The 23,481-nt window shown below is 54.8% G+C and overlaps 1 protein-coding gene across 3 annotated transcripts in view; it reads left to right on the top strand.

The window, feature by feature from the left end:
- Window positions 1-418: 418 nt before the first annotated feature.
- The window catches only part of Rps6ka1 (ribosomal protein S6 kinase A1), a 39,868-nt gene continuing 16,805 nt past the window's right edge, over window positions 419-23,481 (top strand). The window contains exons 1-10 of one of the 3 annotated variants that reach the window (XM_028888175.2): window positions 419-641; window positions 6,983-7,027; window positions 16,071-16,187; window positions 16,537-16,618; window positions 18,860-18,940; window positions 19,092-19,171; window positions 20,806-20,912; window positions 22,195-22,232; window positions 22,739-22,881; window positions 23,252-23,322. In XM_028888175.2, coding sequence (XP_028744008.1) covers window positions 579-641; window positions 6,983-7,027; window positions 16,071-16,187; window positions 16,537-16,618; window positions 18,860-18,940; window positions 19,092-19,171; window positions 20,806-20,912; window positions 22,195-22,232; window positions 22,739-22,881; window positions 23,252-23,322 — 827 coding nt within the window. In that variant the 5' untranslated portion in view covers window positions 419-578. Of the gene's footprint in view, window positions 642-6,982; window positions 7,028-13,401; window positions 13,600-15,033; window positions 15,267-16,070; window positions 16,188-16,536; window positions 16,619-18,859; window positions 18,941-19,091; window positions 19,172-20,805; window positions 20,913-22,194; window positions 22,233-22,738; window positions 22,882-23,251; window positions 23,323-23,481 lie in introns of those variants that run through there. The other 2 variants (XM_028888176.2, XM_028888174.2) reach the window with 2 other exon arrangements.

Below are 23,481 nucleotides of genomic sequence, written 5' to 3'. Positions count from 1 at the left end.
GAGGGGGGTGATCCTAGAGCTCGGCGAGCTGAGAGCCTGAGGACACACGGCCCAGGATCCTTCCAAGCCTCTGTCTGGATCAGGCCCAGGACATCCCATGTAGGGTGGCAGTCCCTCCCCCTGGAGGGAGAAGGCACATCTGGGTTAAGATTCCAAATGCTGCTAGGACAGGACAACGGTGGCCCGGGCGGGGTCTGCACCGGGACGCACAGCCCGGGAAGAAGAAACCCGCAGAGTCTGCGGCGGGCAGGGCCGAGCGTGGGCCAGGGGCTCCTTTGGAGGCGGGGCCGACTCCCAGCGCGTCGGGGGCGGGGGTCCGCGCCGGGAATGCCGCGCCGTGGGGACTGGGCGGGGCGACCCAGGCCCCGCCCCCGCGCAGGTAGCCAATGGGCGCGGCGGCGCCGGGTGACGGAGGGAGCCGAAGTGCGAGTGCCGCGGCGGCGGCGGCGGACGGCCCAGCCAGAGCGCGAGGGCTCGGGGGCGCGCGGGGTCTCAGGGCAGCGGCAGGGACCCCGGGGCCCGGAGGCGGCGCAGCCCGGGGCCGCCGGGAGGAGCGCGGGCGGTTCGGCGGCGGCGCGATGCCGCTCGCCCAGCTCAAGGAGCCCTGGCCGCTCATGGAGCTGGTGCCGCTGGACCCGGAGGTGAGTGAGAGGGGCGGGGGACAGGCGCCGGCCGCCGGCCAGCCCGGATCCGCACAGGGGCGGGGCGGCCCGCGGCGTCTTTGCAGCCCCGCGAGGACGCTAGTGCCCTCTGGTCTCTAGCCCACTGTCCGGCTCCACCCCCCTGTGGTCCGGGTGTGCGTGTGCAGGGGACGGTTCGGCTGGGCGCTCAGTACCTCCCTGCGGTAGCCAGGAGAGGGAACCCCACGGGGTGTTGAGGTTTGACACCCTAAGCACCCCTAGGACCCGTCCCGCTTACCATCTTTTGGGAGCTGTGGGAGGTGCCCCAATCAGTGCAGAAGGGAAAGGCTTGGGTCAGATGTCTGGGGTTCTACTAGAGACAAGGATCATGGGAATCCGGTTTCTCCCCGTTCCTTCTCCCCGAGAGCTCTCTTGGTTCCTCCACCTCTGACCTTAGGAAGGTAGCCCTTGTGGACCCGTGGCAGTGATGGAATGTGGGATGATACCACCTCTGGAGTGGGGACCTCCTGGTTTCCTTTGCTAATGACCCCCGGGTCTCCTACTTCAGGTTATGCTGAAGAGTGAGGAAAAGCCCTTAGACCTTGTGAACCTTTGCCGTAGAAAAGGCTGGGCCCTTGGGCAGTGTGGCTTCCACCACCTATAGCTCACCCAGAAGCTGCTCCTCTTTCGAGGGCTTTGTGGTCCAACCCTGAGCATGCAGGAGGCCACTTTTGGTGGTGTCCTGTGACGCTGGGATCAAGGTCAAGTCTTGAACCAGCAAGTTTCAAACTTTGCCCTGCTCTCATGCTGGGAAGGCGGCGGGTGAAACTCTGCCTTACCTGGAGCTGTTAAGGGGTACAGAAGACGGGTGGAGACCTCACCTGACCCCAGAACCTAGATTGTTTTTCTCCTGGCTTGAACCCTTCCCTAGGTTTTGGACCTCAGGGCAGTCACCATATGCCCTACCTCTCAGGACCACATGTAGAAGGCTCTACAGTGAAGACACCAGGTCTTCAGGCACCCAGAGCATGCTGCCCCTTTAAAGGGGTGGCCTAAACTGGCTATGGGAGGGTGGGCGCGGCTGGATTAGGTAACCAACCTGAAGGCGCAATTTGGAGTAAATTGTTCTGGGATCCCTGCCATGGGGTTTTTACAGGCCCTACACAGCCCTCGGAGGTTCTCTCGCTGACTCACCCCGGTAGGTGAGGAGCACTGCCCTGTGCGGCCCCTGCTGACTCCCCCCTACCTCAGGACTGGGCACAAGGCCTGCGGGAAGGCTCAGAGGTGTATTCCTCTGCCTGGGCACGCCCCTGCCACCTGGGCCTCCGGAGGAAGGTAGAGCTGAGCTGGGCATGGCTGGGGAGGACTTAGCCTAGAGCTTCCCAGGGTTACACTAGCAAGGGGGGGGGGTAGGGAGCTAGGAGCTCTGGCCTCCTCCAGGGCAGCACTTCCTGCTTCCCTTTGGGAAATCCTGAGGCCAGGGCCAGCTTCATAAGGGGCCAGGTTAAACCGGAAACATCTTAGTTTGCATACTGTTGCACCTGAATGCAGGGAGAGGAGACTGTCGGATTTCCTGGGATGGGGAGAGGATTTCCCAATGAGCTTTACTTCAGAAACGCTGTGTGGCCCTTAGTCCACGTTCCAGCCGGGTGGGCTTCTCTTTCCAGTGCCACAGATGAGCTTCGCACTCTGCTTCCTGGGCCTGACAAGGTGCAAACGCCTGGGTGCTGCTGCCCGCATCCCCTCCCCCAGGCCATGGAGGTGCCAGTGAACTGGGCGTTATTGTTTGGGTAACAGGAGCCATGGGGCAGTGAGGGTGTGCATTCTTACTTGAGAACAGGGCCTTGCTGTTCTTTGTGCAGATGACATGTAAGCGATCCATGTGCCTGGCCTGCAGGTACTGGCGCCATTGTGGGCAGGCAGCTTCTAGCCAGGAAGGAGGCAGGTGAGGGGGCTGGCAGGGGCATTTGGCAAAATGAGGTCTGGGATCTGAATTACCCTGTCTTCCGACTGTTGTCACCAAAAATGGGCTGCTGGGCCCAGGTGGAATAACCCAATTGGAAATATGGGTGAGGGTGCTACCTGGGTTTTTTCTTGGTTTGGGCAAAACCAGAGCCTTGTCTCCAAACCCTATCCTGCCAGGGCTTGCTCTCTGCTGTCCATGGATGTCATGTCACTTTAATTTTCACAACTTCTCAAGATAGAAATTATGACACCCATTTTCAGAGGGGACGGCTGAGCTTGCAAAGGCTAGCATGTGCGTTCATATCCCGGCCGGGATTGGAACTCAGCACTCTCACTGTTTCCCACCAAGCAAAGGAGGCTCGAAGATGAGCGTGGGTTGGGTTTAAACTGGCACAGGTGGCAGGTACTCCCAGAGCAGCTCCGGATGTTGGCACACACTTCTTCGGCCGCAGGGCCCTTGTCCAGCCTTGGCTTGGCCTAGCAGTGTCCTGGCACGTGGCCCCCAGGCTCCAGCAGGGCGCAGGGCTGCCAGTGCCGGGCTCAGACCCCAGTTCCTGGGGCTGCTTCCTGCCTGCGGGGCACGTGCTGTCTTTCTCCATCTGTTCCGCTCCCAGCCTTGCAGGAGCTGCTCTGGACCCTTAGGTGGAGAGAAGCATGCCTGCTGGGACCCAGCTCCTAGGACCCAGGACCCTCGACTACGGGAAGGGGTGCGGTGCTCCAGGGGTTCTGAGCAGGTGCCTGTCCTCACAAGTGGTGCTCCTGAAGAAGAGAGTGCTCCAAGAAGCCAAGGGGCCTTCCCTGCCCCAGGCTTTTTGCTCTGGTCCAGGGTCTGATCTGTCATTTTCTTCCCCTTCCTTCCCTTCTCCTTCCTCCCTTCCTTCCTCCCTCCCTCCCTCCCTCCCTTCCTTCCAGGGCCTTGTTTGTGCTAGACAGTACTCTACCTCTGAGCTAAACCTCCTCCCCCTAGGCCTTTTTTGAAAAATCATTATTAAAGATTTATTTGTTTTATTCTCGCGAGTGTACGTGTGTGTGTGTGTGTGTGTGTGTGTGTGTGTGTGTGTGTGTGTGTGTGTGTGTGTGTTGGTGTCAGCAGGGGCCAGAACAGGGCATTGGATCCCCTGAAGGTGGAGGAACAGGCAGTGGTGAGCTGCTCCACATGTACGCTAGGATTGGAATTCATACAGCTGTGTTCTTCCCACTGTCCCACCTGGCAGACCAAAAGGGCTGCTGTCCTCTCGGTGGCACCTTTCCATCCTTTTTTGAGGACCAATCACTTCTCTAGAGACCTTGGGTACCAGCTCTTAGAGAAGGATTATTGGGAAGGGGGGAGTCCCTGAACTATGCTAATATATATATATATATATAATAAAAATAAAAACCTTGGCCCCCCTGCTGTGTCCTCTGTCCTTCATCAGGGTTTAGGCTTGCAGACGCACTGATGTGAGTTATGGTCCCATGGCTGCCACCTGCCAGCTGTGGTAAGTCCCTGAGTGCTGAGATTCAGCTGAAAGGCAGGGTAGCAGGAACCTCCTCTGGCCTTCTGGCTGTCCTGCTGGGCTGACCCTTCATCTTTCATTTGGCAGACTCTATGTTGGACCCTGGCTCAGCACTGAGGAGCCGATGAAGGACAGGCCATGGCCCCCTCCTGATTAACCTGTGTGCTCAGTGCTGTGGGTGCAGAGGAGGGGAGAGTTAGAGGCTGTGTGGGCAGAGGAGGGAGAGTTTGGATCCAGCCCCATGAGAAGAGCAGGAAGGGTTTTCTTGGTAGGTAAGTCACAGTGCAAATGCTCGGTCGTATTCAGGGTCTCGGGTCATTCAGTGGAAGCCCCAAAGAGGGCCCAATAGCGCTTGCTTTGACAGGACGTGTACCGAAAACTGGAATGAGCTGGGCAGTGGTGGGGCATGCAGAGGCAGGCAGATCTCTATGAGTTCAAGGCCAGCCTGCTCTACAGAGCGAGTTCTGGGACAGCCAGGGCCACACAGAGAAACCCTGTCTCAAAAAAACCAACCGACCAAACAAACAAACAAAAAAACAAACAAACAAAAAAACTGGAATGATACACAGAGGTTAGCATGGTCTCTGGGTAAGGATGGCACACACGTTTATGAAGTGGTCCGTCTTTAAGATGTTTTAGTAGTTAACATTGTGTGTATGTGTACATGGTGTGCATACATGGGCACTCATGCAGCTGCATGTATGTGGGAGCTCTAGGACTCTAGAACTTTGTGGAGTGATTTCTCTCCTTCCACCCTTCCCTGCATTGAGGGATCAAACTCAGGTCTTCAGGCTTGGTAGCAAGTACCTTAAACTGATGAGCCATCTTCTTACCAGCCCAGCAGTCCATATGTTTAAAGCTTGAGAAAGAAGGTTCTTTTTGGCTGCCCTAAAATGCTGTGAGGTGGATGAAAACGTCAAAATTCATCACCATTGTCAAGAGTGCTTTTCAGGTGAATGTAGTGTGAGTTTTCGTGGCCGGCCACCTGGACAGACATTCTTGTGGTAAATGTTGTCTGACTTACTACTTTAGCAGACCAGAAGACAAATAATTGTGTATTAGTTAAAGACAGGAACCAGGCAGTCAGGGTGGCAATAATAATAATAATGGCCGCAGTGGCTCCTGCTTGTGGGCCATTCACATGCCAGGTGTGTGTATTTGTGGGATTCACTGACTGTAGCAGCTGCCCGTGAAATATATTGTTTTCATCCCCCCATTTTACAGGTGAGGAGACTGAGCTGTGAGAAGTAAAATGACCTCCTCAGGGTCATGCAAATGTAGAAGCCAGAATCTGACCTCACTTCCTAACCCTTGGGCTGGGTAGTTGGAGACAGTGGCTGTGGGTTTCGTGCTGAGGAACTGGGACTTGATTCTAGCTTCGTCTCGGTCACAGAGGATGTGCGGTTTTCAGTGACGGTGACCGAATGGATGGATGTGGAGGAAGATGAGGGTTTGAGTGCCTCCGCGGGGCAGGGGCAGGGGCTGGTGGGCAGGCTGTTTGTGATGCTCGGTGGGACAGTTCCTCTGTGACAGCTAGTCTGCTGGGTACACGACTCAGCCAGTGCGGCTGTCTAGCCCTGCCCTTGGGCCCTGACCATCCCGTCCCTTCTCCTCAGTGTGTGTGTGTGTGTGTGGTGTGTGTGTGTCCATATGACACTTGGCTCTTGGGGAGTATTAGGGGCATTAAGGGGGCTCAGGGCAGGAAGGACAACCTGGCAGGCGTGGGGGGGGGGCAGCCACTCCAGGAGCAAAGGAATTACAGGTAATAGGTAGAACATAGCTGTACCTGCCGCCGCCAAGCAAGGCCAGAGCTGCCCTGTGGACCTGGCTCTCGGCTCCAAAGTCCCGGTCTTAGGGAGGGAGCCTCCTGTCTGTCACACCGTTCTCGATCCAGGCCAGGAGGGGTGGGGACAGCTTCTTCAGTTGGGTTTCTGACCTCATCGCACGTAGGAACAGAGAGACCAGGATGTGTAGTTTTCTTCTGGGGTGAAGTCCAGAAGAAACGGCGTAGCTCTTTTGAGGTGGGTCTCGCACCTGCCTCTCCCTGCAGGTTGCTCCCTGGCCGTGGTACAGGCCGCTCTGCACAGGCCTTTGCTTAGCAGTCCCTAGGTTTGGGGCCACATTTCAAATCGCTACTTTTCAATTGTGCCAGGGCTCCGTCATTAGTCCCCTCTGAGCCCCGGGGCCCTCCTCCACCTCTTAAGCCAGGGCCTAACCCCCGGGGCTGTCAGAAAGACTAAACGGTGCCGCAGGTGTGTAGCGAGCCTGGCCTTCGTATATGGCGGGCACTCATATCTGCTCTCCTGAGACTCCCCGTTTATTGGGGAGGGCGAGTCCGTATGTGACCAGTGGTACTGTGGGGAAATGCAAAGGTGTGGTGGACACAGCCATCACTCTACCTGCGAGGGTTCTCAAAGTGTAGGGCAGGGCTCAGGGAAGCCACCGGGAGGGACACCGGCCCCAACTTTGTCCTCTTCCATCCTTACAGCAATTTGTGGAAGTTAGGGTACCTATCCCAGTGGTCCAGATTGGGAAACTGAGGCCTCTCATGGTTGGTTAGTTTGCAAATGGTTGCACGATCTGCCCTGGCAGAACGTGGCCGTGTGTGCCTTCTCCCTAGGAAGGGGTGCTGTTTGAGCTGAGACTTTGTAAATGATGCGGTGTTTGGTAGGCAGAGGGAGGTTGGGTATTCTGAGTCCCGGGAATATTCTGCCTGTGTTGGGAGGGCCTGTTGCTAGAGGACTTGATTCTTGCACAGTGAAGTAGAGATGAAGAGGACCCATGTAGATATAACTGGTCTCTGCGGCCTCCCTGGCTATTGGGAACAGCCAAGGATGGAGAGTCCCAGGATGCATCTGTCTCCCTGAAGGTGAATTGTGACATTCTGTTTCTCTTTTCCAGAATGGACAGGCCTCAGGGGAAGAAGCTGGACTTCAGCCATCCAAGGTGAGGACCAGGGACGGCGGGTGAAGTCGTGATCACGAAGGAGAGAACATTGCTCTCGCATCAGCTGGATGGGAAGGCCCTGGCTTCTCATCCCTTTGTGTAGCTTGGCCCTCTTCCTCCGACCCTGTCTTTATGCTCAGGGCAGACTGGTTTCAGCGTTCCTTTCTCAAAGATGAGGAAGGACACTGTGCCCGGAAAGGGTCGGGAACAGGTACAGGATCCAGGAGTTCTGGTTGTCTGTCACCCAGGCCACTTCCTGGCCTTATGTACTTGTAGTTTGGGAGAGGTCTGTGTACTGTGCTGATCTCCTTGGTGGGTAGGACCGGGGCAGCATGGGCCTGGGAACATTTGGGCCTGGGAACTGGAATGGTAGGACTGGGAGCCTGGTGACTCTTCGATCCTGGCCACGCCCAGTGCCTCCCAGATGGTTTCTTGGGACTCCCAGCTCCCAAACTGAGGCAACCCCCTTCTCCCAGCTGTCCCTGCCTCCTCTGGATGCTTACCCCTTGCTGGCTTTTTATTTAAAAAAAAATTACTGTTTTTATTTTTTAAACAGGATCATACCATGTAACTGGCTAGCCTGGAATTCACTATTTAGACCAGGCTGGCCTCAAACTCAGAAGTCCACCTGCCTTGGCCTCCCAAGTGCTGGGAAAGGTGTATGCCACCATGCCCAGCCCCAAAAAATGTATGACACTTTTTTGTTTGTTTGTTTTTGTTTTTCTAGTCAGGGTTTCTCTGTGTAGCCCTGGCTGTCCTGGAACTCACTCTGTAGACCAGGCTGGCCTCAAACTCAGAGATGCACCTGTCTCTGCCTCCCAAGTGCTGGGATTAAAGGCGTGTGCCACCACCGCCCAGCAGCACTTTTATTTGATAATTTCGTGTGTGCCCCTGTGTGTATGCATGTGCGTATGTGTGTCCCTGGATGTGTGGAGGTCAGAGGACAACCTGCTGATGTCAGTTCTCTCCTTCTATCATGTACCTCAGTTTGTCAAGCGGGCAGCAGCCATCTTTACCTACTGAGTTACCTCACCAGTCCCCCATGGCTAAAAAGCTCCTGTGTGATCTTAGTTGGGTACCTTGACCTCTCTGAGCCCGGGCTTCCTCATATCTGTAGTAGGAGGAACCATACCTCAGTCACAGAGAGCTCTGATGTCACAGAGATAGCGGATGTTGAGGGGCTTTGGAAGCCCTCTGGGCAGGGTCTGCAAACCCTGGTTCCAGGTACTCTTCCCACCCAGAAGCTCTTCTTCTGCTCACTGAGTCTCTGTCCTCATCTACAAGTTGGGGACTTGGCCTTTCGCCCTGGACTGAGTGAAGGACAGACGAGGTGGTAACTGCCAGGCACACGGTGGGACTGCCTAGGGACATTACTCGGTCCTCCTTCCTGCCCACGGCCCCACCCGCGGCCTGGGTCAGCCCTGCTGTAGGCACGACCTTTGATTTGGAGTCAGGGTTGGTACTGGTGTTTACATTGACTTAGCTCCCTAAGATAAGGTAACTGAGCTGGGTGTGGTGGAGCCCTGTGAGAGAAGTAGGCCGCTACCCCCTCCTGCTGTGGGTTACTATAACAACAGGGCCTTGGGGGCCAGTAAGCCTGTAGCTTGGACCTTGGTTATCTCTGACCATGTCTAGAGATTCCATGCACAAAGGAGCTCCCTCTGGTTCCCTTGTAGTAAGATGAAGGCGCCGTGGTGTCCCCAGGGGAGAACTGGGTCTTCAGAGCTTGGGTTTGGAGGTCCAGGGGGCTCGGAGTAAAGGTTTTGGGGAACTGGTAGCGGGCTCAGTTTGTTATCTCAAGAGTCCCAGAGTCGGCCTGGTGCTGCAGGCTGTGATCCCCGTACTTGGGAGGTGGAAGCGGGAGACTCAGGAGAAAGTCATCCTCTGGTACGTAGTCAGTTTTAGACTAGTCTGGGCTACATGAGACCCTGTCTCAAAACCAGCCCAGAAGATTGGCTAACCTGGGGAGGGAGCGTGTCCAGGCAGGAACCTTGGTTCATTCCACAGCCTAAGGAGCACTGAGGTGGAAGGTCCTGATACAGGAAGCGGGTCAAGGCTCGCAGTAGTGAGGCAGCGGGGCTCTCAGATGCCACATGCTGGAAAATCCCGTGCCTGGCATCAAACTAGAAGCTTTATTTATTGTTTGTTTGTTTGCTTAAGACAGGGTTTTTCTGCGGGGCAGTGGTGGCGCACGCCTTTAATCCCAGCACTCGGGAGGCAGAGCCAGGCGGATCTCTGTGAGTTCGAGGCCAGCCGGGACTACCAAGTGAGTTCCAGGAAAGGTGCAAAGCTACACAGAGAAACCCTGTCTCGTAAAACCAAAAATAAAATAAAATAAAAAAAAAGACAGGGTTTCTCTGTATAGCCCTGGCTGTCCAGGAATTTGCTATATATCAGGCTGGCCTCGAACCTGCAAAGACCCACCTGCCTCTGCCTCCGGAGTGCTAGAATTAAAAGTGCAAACCACCACCTGGCTTTGTGCTCAGTTCGCATGTATTCTTTATTAGATTTTTTCTTTTTTATTTATTTATTTATTTATTTTGGTTTTTCGGGACAGGGTTTCTCTGCGTAGCTTTGCGCCTTTCCTGGAGCTCACTTGGTAGCCCAGGCTGGCCTTGAACTCACAGAGATCCGCCTGCCTCTGCCTCCCAAGTGCTGGGATTAAAGGCATGCGCCACCACTGCCTGGCGATTTTTTTCTTTTTTAATATGTGTGTGGGTGTCTTGCCTTTATGTATGTCTATGCCTCACAGTTGTGTAGTACCAGAGGAGGCCAGAAGAGGGCGTCAGATCCTCTGGAATTGGAATTAGAGATGATTGTTAGCGGCCATGTAGATGCAGGGAATCAAACCTGGGTCCTCTGGAAGAGCAGTCTTGTTGCCGATAAGTCTCTTAAACAGTAAGTCATCTCTCCAGCCCTGTTTACGGTTTTCAGAGGTAGAACTACATTTTCCAGATGAGAAAAATGAAGTCTTACATCACACAGAGCTGGGGGGGGGTCAAGCCTTGTTTGACCAGAGCCACATTCCTCCCCGGCTGGTGAATACTGTGTGCTGAAGAGGAAGCACACTGGATATCTACTACCCCGGGGGGCTAGCACTGAGTGCGAGCTCATCAGCGACGCCTTGAAGATCCTCAGTGGCCACGGCTGGGCTGAGCACACTAGGGGGGGTGTGGCCTGCGGCCAGGACCTCATCGTTGTGTAGTGGATGGACGGGCAGATTGTCCTTCATCACGTATTTGTTTCACTGAAAAAGATCCCTTGCCCAAACTGCCGGATGTCCCCAGCCTCAGCACCCAGGTGCGGAGAGAGGTGGAGGCAACACTGTGGTTGGGGCTAAGATGGGGAAATAACACGGTTATGGGCACATAGAACCTTCGTATAACACTTCCTCCCCCACCCCCATTCCTCTCAGAGTGATTAGTGATGTGAGCGTGTCCTAGCCAGCGTCTCTGAGCTCTTGGCTGAGTGTGAAGCAGAGGTGTGGCCTCCTGTGTGTGGCAGGTGAGGGGAGGCTGGGTGGGCTCTGGGGGACCCGACTACCTTCCCTGCAGAGTTAGCATTTGGCTGGGCTTTGGGTAGCAGGCTGCATGCCTTCCAGGTGGAGGGGAGACGGGTGGAGACTTGGGAGCCAGGCGGCCAGAATTCTGTTCCTGTGGCTTGTTTGCCTTGCCTGGGGCAAGTTGCCCTTCCAAAGGGCAGAATAGAGCCTAACTGTGAGCGCAGAAGAGCCTGTCTCGCTGGGCGTGATGGCACAGGTGCATAATCACAGAGGCAGGTGGGTCTCTTGAGTTCAAGGCCAGCCTGGTCTACATGCTGAGTTCCAGGTCCAAGGCTGTATATCAAGACCTTGTCACAAAACAAGAAAAGGAACCTAGCGCTTAGGGCCACCTGGAAGAGAGCTTGTGCTGTATACAAAGTAAAGCATCCAGGGTCTGTGCACAGTGCTGGTGTCTAATGCTGGCTTCTGTATCTATTACTGCTGGAAGGAGGGCTGGGGCTTAGCATTGATGGGGAAGGGCGAGCACCCCTTGGATCCCTTCACCTTCTGTCCACTCTCGGTATTCTCAGGGCCCCCCTTACTCTCCCTCTCCTCTCCTGGGAGTGGACTGGGCACCCCAGGCCCCCTCCCCGGGCTGTCTCCGGAGCTGGACCCCTTTGAAGCGCCTGCAGGTCTATTTTGAGAGCTGATTTCTCCCGCCTCCCTTCCTCTCTTCCTGTTTATGAAACCCTGATCCCTCCCGGATCCCTTATGCTCCCCTGGCCCTGGAGCTTAGGCAGGATGTGACTCGGGGCTTTAGGGAGCCTCGGGCAGCCTCAGGTATTGAGAGAGACTTCTCTTGGATGCCGGGAACTAACCAAATTACCTGCTTCGCACCTGGGACGCATGCCTGGGCTCTCTTCCTTTTGCCTACCCTGGGGAGAGCCTGTGGTCCAGTAGAGAGAGGTTTTGTTTACAATGTCTCCTTTCTCCATGGCCCGTTTGGCTTCTAGAGAACCTTCATTTGAACAGAGGAGGGCTGATCCCGAGATAACGATTTTTCGCCTGGGAGCACCTGGCTCACATCATTGCTCCACTTTCTAAACGCCTTGCTCACAGTACTTTCTCAGCATGGACTCTTTTCTTAGTCCCTTTCTGTCCAGCAAATACCTGTTCTTCCTCAAGAGCCAGCTGGACTGTATCATTCGGAAAGGGCTCCTGGACCTCACCGCCCTGACAGTCTCTCTACCTCAGGGCAGCTGTAGCACCTTAACCGCAGCTCTGTGCCAGGACAGTTGTGTTTTGTCACCAGGTATTTCTTTTTGGAGCTACCTGAGGATCAGACCCACGCCAGCCTTAGCTGTGTGTGCTTCCTAGTGTCTGTCTCCCACCTGGGCAAAGCAGGGGCCGGGAGCTGTCAGTCACGTCCAGAGGAGAGGCACGAGTCTCTAGTGCTTACGGGAAAGCCTTGATGGAGATGTCGGGGTGGGAGGGGATGGGGGGCAGCGATGAAGTATGGGGAAGTTTTGGCTGGCTCGGGAGCAGGCTTTTTAGTTTAACTCTTGGCTGTCCCCAGGGTCATCCACGTGGGTTCGGGCTTGTCATTTTCTGTCTGAGTCCTATTTGCTTATCCCTGAAATTGGAAGAGGATCCTTCCTTGGGAACTGTGCCAAGCCCAGGCCTGGTGGATCTGCCTCAGCAAAGGCTGAAGGAAGGAGTGACCATGTGGTTAAATGACCATGTGACAACAGGCTCAGGTCTCATTGCTCCTTGCCCGGCCTGACCAGGGACCTGGGACCAGCCCCTCCCCTGGGATGCCTAGGCACAGTCAGCCTGCCAGGAGGCATGCTGGGAGTCATACCTGGAAGGCCCTGCAGATTTCGCCTGCTGGAGAAGGGATGGTTGGTAGCCATTGGAGCCAGCAGCTGAGAAGCGTTGGCCATAGTGGGCAGGACACCCAGAGTAGAGCTCCTAGGGGACCAGGTTCAGATGCTGTGGCTCTGGGCTTTTCTTCCTGCTGCTCTGTGGAGGAACAGGGCCAGGACTCAGGAATGTAAGCTGATGTCTGTCCTCCCCCCCATACCCATCCGAGGCTTCAGGTCTTCACAGTTCAGCAAAGGCAGTTTTGAGGCCATTTCCTTCCTCTGCCCCTTCTGGTACCCTGCTCACCACAGGGCTTCTTTCCTGGTTTATGGGGACTAGTGGGTTGAGGGAAGCCTGGCATAGGTGTTTGTGGCCAGTCTTCGAGCAAGCTGCCTTCCTGAATCAGCAGCAGGCACTTCGGTCTTGGGGAGGAATCTTTCACAACTCCACAGGCCATCTACCACAGACTTATCAGAGCCCTGTGAGGAAGGGAAGGGGAAGTACATGTGCGTGAGGGGGCATGTGTTTCTCCACTGCGCTGTCTAGAAAGGGTTTCCGATTACCAGCCTGAGTGTATCTGCTGGTTCCTGTGGGTGTTGATGAGGGGCGGTGAAGCCCTGTAGAAGGGGATGGGCCTGGTCCACTCTTGCCCTCAGGAGCCCATTCCTCTTCTTGGGTCTTCTGACTTATTATCCATCCCGGGTCTTAAAATTAGTATGTCTGAACAGAAACAGGATGAGGCAGGGTGCTGCCTGCTCTGTGGGGTAAGAGGTGTCTCAACTCCGGGCTGGGCTAGCCAGACTGGCCTTGCTGACGTCTGTCCTATATGTTCCTGGGGAGCCCCTAGTGTGTATATTTTCAAGTGCTGAATACATACTGTGTGGGCATCTCATCGCCATGTGACTTATATCTACATTTCTGTCTTCCCTCCTTGGGGGTCAGGAGACAAAAAGTGAGGTACCTTTGGGCTCTCCCTGGGTCACAGCTTGGGGTCTGCAGTTCCCTCTCCTTATCAGGGGAGCCTAGCCCATCTTGAGTTCCTCCTTCCTGTGAAGAGGGAAGTGAGAAGGAGGGGAGCCAGAGACCCTGCCTTCTGGGCGAGGAAGGCTAAAAAAAGCAGAAGTCGTAGGAGTAACGGGCCCCTCCAGCCAACAGCTTGAGTCCCACCATGCAAACCCCAGCAGATTTCCCCAGGGTTGAGAGAGACTCCGGCTTCTGTCCCAGGAAGGTGAGGAGATGGGTAATTTGTCTCCACAAGTGCCTGCCATCCTGACTCTGGGCACGGAATAGGTTTGGGGAAAGCTCTCTGTCCCCAGTGGGTCTTCTCAGGCAGACAGTGGACTTGAGCAGCTGATTCCGGGGTGGGGTGAGCTGAATTGCTGTGTGGCCTCGGCCTAACTGCAGTCAAGTCTTCTGCCTGTTCCCCCAGATGACTCTGGAGGGACTGATTCGCCTACAGTGTTCTTGGGTTTGATGGTGCCGTTGAGACCCTTGGAGTCCCTGAGAGTGACACCTTGGAAGTCCCAGGCTGGCTTTAGGACTGAGAGAGGGCAGGCTCGGGTGGGCAGGAAGTGGGCTCTGACTTACCTGCCCACCCTTTCCTGGTACTTGACGCTGCTGACTGAGGAGGGACTTGGCTCAGGACAGCTCTGCCATTGGTCTGTCTTGAACCTGGACCACAGTTCCCGGTTCCCTGAGAGGGGCCAGAGGTTTTAGAGATATTTAGGTCAGAGTTCACTTAAGAGATGTCTCTCTCGGCCTCTCCTTCAATCCCGGGGCCACCTAGGAAGTCCCTGGGGAAGTTTTGGAAGACCCCACAGAGATGGGATTGCGCACAGACTCGGTCCTGGGGCCGGCAGCTTGTTTCCTCTTGTTTCTTCCCACCCTGAGCACTTGGGGAAGAGCCTACAGCTCTGCCCGGGGTCCTTCCCTGGGGATCCCCACCCTGCCACCTGGCTGGGTTTGCCCTGGATGCCTGTCAGTCTGTGGAGGTTTTGAGCTCTGCCCGGCTCTATCTCTCTTGTTGGGTTCCAGGACCTGTCTCTAATTGATAAGTGCCTGTCTTCATGAATTGGGTGCACGATAAATGTTGAGTGGCTCCTTTTGTCTCTGCATGTTCCCATGAGTCTCTGTCTCTCATGGGCTCCCTCCTGTGTAGTGGCTGTGTGTGTTCTTGCCTTTGCCTCTTGGTACAGATCTCCCACCCACCTCGGTGTTGAACATGTGTGCCTGGCTGCCTCTGTCTGTCGGGTAATGGTCCCAGTCCATCTCTTGCTGCCTGGGGATATGTCCGGATAGCATGCCTCCCTGTCCGATGACTGTGTATGTACTATGTACATGTACACAGTGTATGTATGTCTTCCGGCCCCTGCCTGATGGGCGTCTGTCCTTGTCTGCTGCTACATACTAGATGCCTATCTGTGCCTACCAGGTACCTTGTCAGGTCCCTGTTCTAGGACCGATCTGCTCAGCAGCTGGGCTGGGCTGGGGCTTTCTCTTCGTAGACCTACAGGGAGGATGAAGGGGAGGGCCAGAGGGCCGACCTCAGGCACCGGGGAGTAGGGGGAGAGAGAAGAAGGGAGCAGAGTGAGGGTGGAAGCCGGGAGCTGGGAAACCACAGGCCCTGTGTGATTGGCTGTCTTGGGCCTGGCCCAGCCCCCCACGCCCTCACCCTGCACATCCGCCTTGGGCCCAGCCACCTCCCCGGCAGTCCCGGTGGGTTGTTGCCTACCCTTGCCATGGTGCCGTGGCCCTGCTGGGCGGATGGAGCAGGACCCCAAGCTGCCCCGTCTGCGGCTCAGGGCCCTGCTCCCCTGGCTGCTCAGGAAGCAGCGGTCCAGGATCAGCCAGACTCTGCCTGGCCCTGGCCCTGGCCCTGGGCCCCAGCAGGACTCGGTAAGTGTACCCGGATATCTGGTCCTGGCTTGGCGGTAGCCCTGGAACAGGTGTTAGGCAGCGAGTGTAGCCTAAGTTAGCTTTTGACTCTCCTGGCCCTGCTGGATGACCGGACCTTGCCTGGACTTACTTCCTGGGGAAGTAAGGAGGCATCTCGGTGCCTCAGGGCAAGACTGGCAGATTAGAAGGCCAGAGCGGTCCCAGAACAGCAGTGACCAGATAAGGGCTTCTAGGTGCTTCTCAAGGGAAGTTTGGTGGGACATAGGGTCTTTAGCCTTAACCCTCAGCTGCTCCACATGGGCACTGAGTAGGCTGAGAGGGATGTCTGAGTGACTCTTGGGTCTCTGTGTACCTCAGTCTTATCCATACAACCAGGAGGTGTGCCCCATCTCATCCTGACTAGCAAGAAAGGCCCAGCTCTACCTCCCCATTATGAGCTCAAACCTGACTTCCTATTGTGGCAAAACCCAAACAGTTGGGGGGAGGGGAGCCTCAAGGGCGGGCCTAAGAAGGTCCCTACACCAGACCCAAGGCTTGAGTCTACTCATCCTGGCCATGTCTTTAGCTTCCTTTGGGTCTGAGCAGGCCCATGCATCCATGCCACAGGAACAGGGCCTCACCTGAGTTGGCACTCTGGTAGTTGGCCTTCTTGGCCTTTGAGACGCTGTTGGTACCCATGAGCCTGAAGGCTGTGGGGGGAGTGGTCTGTTGGGCCTGTTTTTATCTGGTGGGATGCCTTGGATAAGCTGTATGCCATGTTGCCCGGGAAGGGCCCCACGACTACTACCTCTGTCCACCTGTCAGGATGAGGGCGTCCTCAAGGAGATCTCCATCACACACCACGTCAAGGCTGGCTCCGAGAAGGCTGATCCATCCCATTTTGAGCTCCTTAAGGTTCTGGGACAGGGATCCTTTGGCAAAGTAAGTCAGGGGGTTCCTTATTGGGAGGGCATTGCAGGTCATGTCTGAGGTGGGGGGACACCACAGGTCATGTCTGAGGTGGGGGGGCACCACAGGTCATGTCTGAGGTGGGGGACACCACAGGTCATGTCTGAGGTGGAGGGGCACCACAGGTCATGTCTGAGGTGGAGTGTCGGGTTACCTGGGAGTCCACCAGAGGATCAGAGGACAAGGGTAAGAGGTCACCTTGATAACCCAGGGAGAGCAGAAGGTCAGCTTAGGATCCCAGGGTCAATGTGGAGGCTGCGAACTAGTTGGAGCAGCCACCTCTCACCTCCTCCCTGGTTTTTCCTGCCCTCTCCCTTCTCAGGTCTTCCTAGTTCGCAAGGTCACCCGGCCTGACAGTGGGCACTTGTATGCCATGAAGGTGTTAAAGAAGGCCACGTTGAAAGGTGAGTAAGAGAGCTTCCCTGGGCAGAACTGAAGCTGGGCTGAGGAGGAGGAGGAGGAGGAGGAAGGCCAGGCCGCAGGGCTGTGGAGCTGATGGAGGAGGAGCCTGTTGTCAGGAGCCTCTAGGATGGAGGTGGAAAGCAAGCCGACACTCAGCTGCCCCTGCCCCCCCTTTCCCTCCTCCAAAACCACGTGAAGGCTTAGTGGGGTGCAGAACACTTGGGGTGGGAGACTCTGAGCTATCACATTATTGGGCCAAAGTGTTGTGTTGGCAGACTTGCTTCATGATGCCCGGAAGCCTAAGGGGGACCTCTCTGGCCCTGGGAGGTTCAGGGCATGAGAGAAGCAGCAGGGAGCCTGAGGGGGTAGAAGGTGGGGACCCCTAAGAGAAGATGAGTTGGGGGCCAGGCCGCAGAGCTGAATGATGGAGAGGTTCAGACAGGAGCCCCAAGCCAAAACCCAGAACTCTGGAGACTTAGAAAGTGTATGCAGATGGTTAGTGGTTGGCTATGGGTCAGTTGTTGATTCTGATTGGTCTGGGAGCCAGTGTGGCCAGAAATCAGGTGGAGACCAGGGGGTGTAACATGGAGAAAGGGAGGGGTCATCCATAAGGACAGAGCTGTCCTTGGCCTGCCAAGGGCTGTCTGCTAGATGGTAGTGGCTTTAGTGTAGGCTGGCAGTGGATCATCCCTCAGGAGAAATCATGGGAACTGCAGGGCAGGAGAAAGACAAAAAGATGCGCTCCCTACTGTAAGGGGCTCGTGGACTGGGTGGGAGAGTCTTGCCATGGCCTGGCAGTGAGGTAGACCAATGCCAGGCTTGTGTGCATGGATGCCCAGGCCAAGGAGTTGAGGGATGGGCATAGATTCATAGAAGTCAGGTGAGAGGTCTGGGAACTCTGGGAGTTGGGGAGTGTAGGACCTGTGCCTTGAAGGATGCTGGGAATTTACTAGAACAAGATGGTAAGGTTTGGACCCCTGGGAAGGAGGAACCATGTCCCTGAGGTGGCTGGAAATGTGAGGTGTGGTTGAAAGAGGCAGCCCTAGTTAACTGCAGCCTGGCCCCTGCCACATCTGGATTAAAACAATAAGAAATGGTGTAATGGGAGGCACCAGCACCATGGAAGCCCAGAGCGCCCGGCCTGGCCTGCAGATGCTTCCTGGAAGTGGTAGGGTCTGAACCCAGTCAACCAAAACCCTGTTGGTGGTCAGAATTGGCCTGGCAACTTCTGTTTTTTATCCCCACCCCCACCTGACATTCATAAGAAGCACGTTGGAGGTAGAGGCAGAAGGATCCAAAGTTCAAGGCCAGTGGTGGCTGCATAGTGACTTTGAGGCAAGCCTGGACTGCGTGGGAGCTTGTCTCAAATAATCCTCTGTGGTGATATACTGTGTACCCTAATAAAATTTGCCTGAAGATCAGAGAACAGAACAAGCCACTAGATTAAACATAGAGGCCAGGTAGTGGTGGCATTGGCCTTTAATCCTAGCACTCGGGAGGCAGAGATCCATCTGGATCTCTGTGAGTTCAAAGCCACCATGGACTGCATGAGATTGACTCAGTCTAGGAGAGAAACAGAGCCAGGCAGTGGTGGCACACAGCTTTAATCCCAGCATTAGGAAGGTTGAGACAGGAAGTGATGGCTGGGTGGAGAAAGGTAAATAAGGCCTGAGGAGACAGGAACTGAGACTTTTTCAGGAGTCCTAGAGGTGAGACATGGCAGTGGCTTGTTCCTTTGTCTCTCTGATCTTCAGTCAAATTTTATTAGGGTACACAATATATCAGCACAATCCTCCCCAGCAACAAAACAAAGAAGAAGAAAAGAAAAACATTAATAAACAATGCTTGTGAAGAATGTCTGCTTAGCCCCACCCAAGAATCACACTTTACTGTTGCCTTTAATTCTTGTGGAGATGGGAAGGGAATTAATAAAGGTGTGCTTTATTATTTATTTATTAATAAAGGAGGTACACAGTCAAAGTCTGGGGACCTCAGGACCCTAGGGTGCAGGATGCTCAGTGGCTATAGAACATGGTGGAAGACTAGACACCAGGACTCTGCCTGGACTTCATGAGGAAGGGAGCCAGAGCAGTGTCGGCAGGAAAGAGCAACTGAATGCCCCAAGGGTCAGAGAGTCTCGGAGTGCAGACTCGGAAGGATGGGTGGGAACTGGCACGTGGAGTTGGGCTTGGGGAGGCTGTGTGGCGTGTGTAGACTTTCAGTGACCTCCTTTCTCTGGCCAGTGCGTGACCGTGTTCGGACCAAGATGGAAAGAGACATCCTGGCTGATGTGAACCACCCATTCGTGGTGAAGCTGCACTATGGTGAGATCACAGACCCTGTCCGGGGCCACCCCTGCCTGTGACGTTCCTTGTCCCTTGTCCCGCCTCTCATGGGCCAGCCCACAGGAGCCAGGCACAGTGGCACTGGTCACAAGGCCCAGCTGACTCCACACTGGCTTCTGTCCTCTCTTAGCCTTCCAGACTGAGGGCAAGCTCTACCTTATTCTGGACTTCCTGCGTGGTGGTGACCTGTTCACACGACTCTCAAAGGAGGTAAGCAGACATCCCGCTGCTGGGGATGTGATGCAGGGACCCATCCCGGGCCGGGCCTTGTGAAGAACTCTCAGTGTGGCCTGGGCCTGTAACTTCCCCGTTTGACAGTCCCCGAACTCAAGAAATGTCACCTGACCTGAAAGAGAGGCCGCCCCTGGCAAAACCTCTGTGAGTTTCTCTAAGGATAGGCTGACGAATGGGTAAATGTGACTGTTCTCTCTAGGTGCTAAGGGAATCTCTCAACACTTGAGGTAGAGTGCCGAGGGCTGTGCTGGTCCAGAGAAAGAAGCGTGTGCGCATGCGCACGCACACACACGCGCACACACGCACACACACACACACACACACACACAGAAACTAGATGTAAAGTTCTTGCCAGGCGGATCTCTGTGAGTTCGAGGCCAGCCTGGTCTACAGAGTGAGTTCCAGGACAACCAGGGCTACACAGAGAAACCCTGTCTCGAAAAACAAAACAAAACAAAAACCCCCAAAGACTTAAGTTTCTTGTCCTGTCATTTGCATAAAAGGATATAATATAAAGAACCCAATATAAAACTATCTGCCTCATCTTTTAAAAACTGGGACCATGGAGCTGGAGAGATAGCTCAGCGGTTAAGAACACGTGATGGCTCTTCCAGAGGTCCTGAGTTCATTTCCCAGCACCTACATGGTAGATCACAACCATCTGTAATGGGATCAGATTCCTCCTGGTGTTCAAGACAGAGCACTCATATACATGAATGAATAAATCTTTAAAAAAAAAATGGGCCAGGCAGTGGTGGAGCATGCCTTTAATCCCAGCACCCAGGAGGCAGAGCCAGGCAGATCTCTGTTAGTTTGAGGCCAGCTTGGTCTACCGAGTGAAATCCAGGACAGGCACCAAAACTACACAGAGAAACCCTGTCTTGAGAAGCCCAAAAATAAATAAACAAATTAATTAATTAATAATAATAATAATAGTAAAGTCTCGTTACTACAGTTCCCTCTAGCCCCCTGTAGGTGAACATTTTTTGTTTTGTTTTATTTTTCCAGTCAGGGTTTCTCTGTGTAGCCCTGGCTGTCCTGGAACTAGTTCTGTAGACCAAGCTGGCCTTGAACTCACAGAAATCCTTCTGCCTCTGCCTCCTGAGTGCTGGGTGGGATTAAAGGCATGGGCCACCACTGCCTGGCTAGGTAAACATTTTTGTTGGTTTCTTATTTAACCTTCTCAGGTTCCTTTTGTAAATACATTCTGTACATATGCATCCCTACCCCCACTTTCTTACCTGAGAAGTATTAGTTTCGGTATACTGTTCTGTGCTTGGCCTCTCCAGTCAGCGTATCTCGGATTGTTCTGTATCAGGGTGTGGAAAAACTCCTTGTTCTACATTTTGGCTGCATAGCTCTTCATTTTGCCTGGGAGAGACGATTTAATCTAGTCTTTGACTCCTGGGTACTTGGATTATTGGATTATTTTACTCTTTACTATTTCCAAACTCTAGCACAGAGAGTGGCTTTTGTATTAGAGAAAGGCATGTGGCATCACACTGTCCCCAGGGTAGACCCTCAACCCCGAAAGGCTGTGACCGGCTCCGAGGCCCGGCTCTTGGGGAACAGGATGTCCTGGCCGCAGCCTATCTCTTTCTCTGTGACAGGTTATGTTTACAGAGGAGGATGTGAAGTTTTACCTGGCTGAACTGGCCCTGGGCCTGGACCACCTACACAGCTTGGGCATCATTTACAGAGACCTCAAGCCTGAGAAGTGAGTAAAGCTACTGCCCTGTTCCTGGACTCTGCAGGGTGCAGAGACCTGGGCCTCTTCTAGAGCAGGGCCACTCCGAGGGAGATGGTGTGGCTCTCCCCAGGAACTCAGCCTTTTGTGGGCTATCGGGAGGTGTTGAGATGGGCCTATGGACCTTAGCAGCAAATGGACCTTAGGTAATTAGAGACCGCCTGGTCAGTAGTGGTCAGCAGACCACCAGGCAGCTGTGTCCTGTGTCCTGTCCTGTCCTCCCCGCCAATGCAATGTGGCATTGGAGGTGCTGCTGTTAAAGATGCATCCCTCGGCCAGGCGGTGGTGGCGCACACCTTTAATCCCAGCACTCAGGAGGCAGAGGCAGGTGGATTTCTGTGAGTTTGAGGCCAGCCTGGGCTACAGAGTGAGTTCCAGGACAGGCACAAAGCTACACAGAGAAACCCTGCCTAGGGAAAAAAAAAAAAAAAGATGCACCCTCCTGGGGTTTTCCTTCCAGTGCTGCCTTAAGAGCTGGGACAGGTCTGGTGGTAGAGTTAGACACACCTCCAGTCAGGCATTGGTGCACAGCTGTGGAACCAGCTGCTAAAGAGGCTAAGACCGTGCCGGGCGTGGTGGCGCACGCCTTTAATCCCAGCACTTGGGAGGCAGAGGCAGGCGGATCTTTGTGAGTTCGAGGCCAGTCTGGGCTACCAAGTGAGCTCCAGGAAAGGCGCAAAGCTACACAGAGAAACCCTGTCTCGAAAAAACCAAAAAAAAAAAAAAAAAAAAGAGGCTAAAACCGAGAGTCTGAAGCCAGCCTGTACACTATGGTAGACGCTGTGCTTCAAAGAAGGACAAGTTCCAACCGGGCGCCTGTGGTGCGCGCCTTTAACCCCAGCACTTGGGAGGCAGAGGCAGACGGATCTCTGTGAGTTCAAGGCCAGCCTGGTCTACAGAGCAAGATCCAGGACAGGCACCAAAACTACTCGGAGAAACTCTGTCTTGAAAAAAGAGAGAGAGAGAGAGAGAGAGAGAGAGAGAGAGAGAGAGAGAGAGAGAGAGAGAGAAAGACAAGTTCCACAGACATTCCCGTCTTGTGGAAGGGAGTTACTTTCCTGAGATGTAGTTTCCCCTCTAGTAAGATGGGGCCCTAATGTCGCTGCCAGGCCTCCGGTCTGCCGCCTTTCATTGCGTAGATCTGGGCCGAGCCCTTCTTCTGGGCAGGCCCAAGTTCCTCCATCTAGTGGTACCACGAGAGCCCACATAGCGCCTGCTGCTAAGGCTCCTGACTCCTGTCTCTCTGTTCCAGCATCCTTTTGGATGAGGAGGGCCATATCAAACTCACTGGTAAGTGGAGTGTATCTGCTCCTTTGGACTCCGGGGAAGCGGGAGAGGGGCTCCTGATAGGTATCAGCTGAGGCCTGGGAGTTCCCTACGCTTCCTGAGAGGTGGTGCCAATTATCTCCACGCATCCAAAGCCCAGGCCCGGTTATGGTGTTTATTTTTATTTTATGTGTGTGTGTTCCGGGGGTGGGGGAGCTACCTGTGAACCTCATGCATGCATTGCCCACAGAAGCCAGAGTCCCCTGGAACTGGTTATTAGCCATCATGTGGGAGCTGGGAATCGAACCTGGGTTCTCTGGAAGAACAGCCAGTGCTCTTAACTGCTGGGCCACCTCTCAAGGCCCCCAGGTCCCAATTCAGAATCAAGCTCCCCGCTACAACCTTTGGCAAATCCCCTTGGGTCTCAGATTTCTCCTGGCGTGGAGGGGGATCCCCTGCTCTGGCCAGGGGAGCTAAGTGTGGTGGCACTGAGAGTCCTGAAGATGGCTTCTCTGCCCTCCATGCCGCAGACTTTGGCCTGAGCAAGGAGGCCATTGACCATGAGAAGAAGGCCTATTCATTCTGTGGGACAGTGGAGTACATGGCCCCTGAGGTTGTCAACCGCCAGGGCCACACCCACAGTGCAGATTGGTGGTCCTATGGGGTATTGATGGTGAGTGTCTCAGCAAGGGTAAGTGATCCAGCCCCAGGTTCAGGACTCAGTTTCCCCATGTGTCATCTCACCCTCCCCTTGTCTCAGGACCAAGCTTGCCCCACCCTGCCCACTGTTCTCCTTCTTTCCTTGGAAGATTCATGGGTTTCAGTCCAGCTGAAGTACCCTTCACCTGACTTGGGATTCTCCGGGGGCTCCCAGCTGCTTCTGGAATCTAGGGTTGGGAAGGGGCCAGAGGCAGGCACAGTCCTTGCTCCAGATAGACTCTAAAGTCCAACAGGCCAGCAGAAATCCCAGGGCTGGATCAGGGTAGCCTGGGAAGGAGGAAGAGGAAGGACAGATGAAAATTGCACGTTTTTTCCCCCTGCAGTTTGAGATGCTGACGGGCTCCCTGCCCTTCCAGGGGAAGGACCGGAAGGAGACCATGACCCTGATTTTGAAGTAAGCACCAATGCTGCCCTGGTACTAGTACAGTCTTCCTAATCCCACCCCAGTTTCGGGGCCAGAGAGTGGCCTTTCCCCTGCCTCCACAGACCCTTGTCATCTACCGGGGCCAGCGGGAGGTGTGGGAGGTGAGTTCGTGGCTGGCTTCTCTGCACT

The sequence above is a fragment of the Peromyscus leucopus genome, chromosome 2 (assembly GCF_004664715.2).
Source record: "Peromyscus leucopus breed LL Stock chromosome 2, UCI_PerLeu_2.1, whole genome shotgun sequence".
NCBI classification, from domain to species: domain Eukaryota; kingdom Metazoa; phylum Chordata; class Mammalia; order Rodentia; family Cricetidae; genus Peromyscus; species Peromyscus leucopus.
This window is presented reverse-complemented; position numbering and strand designations above follow the sequence as displayed.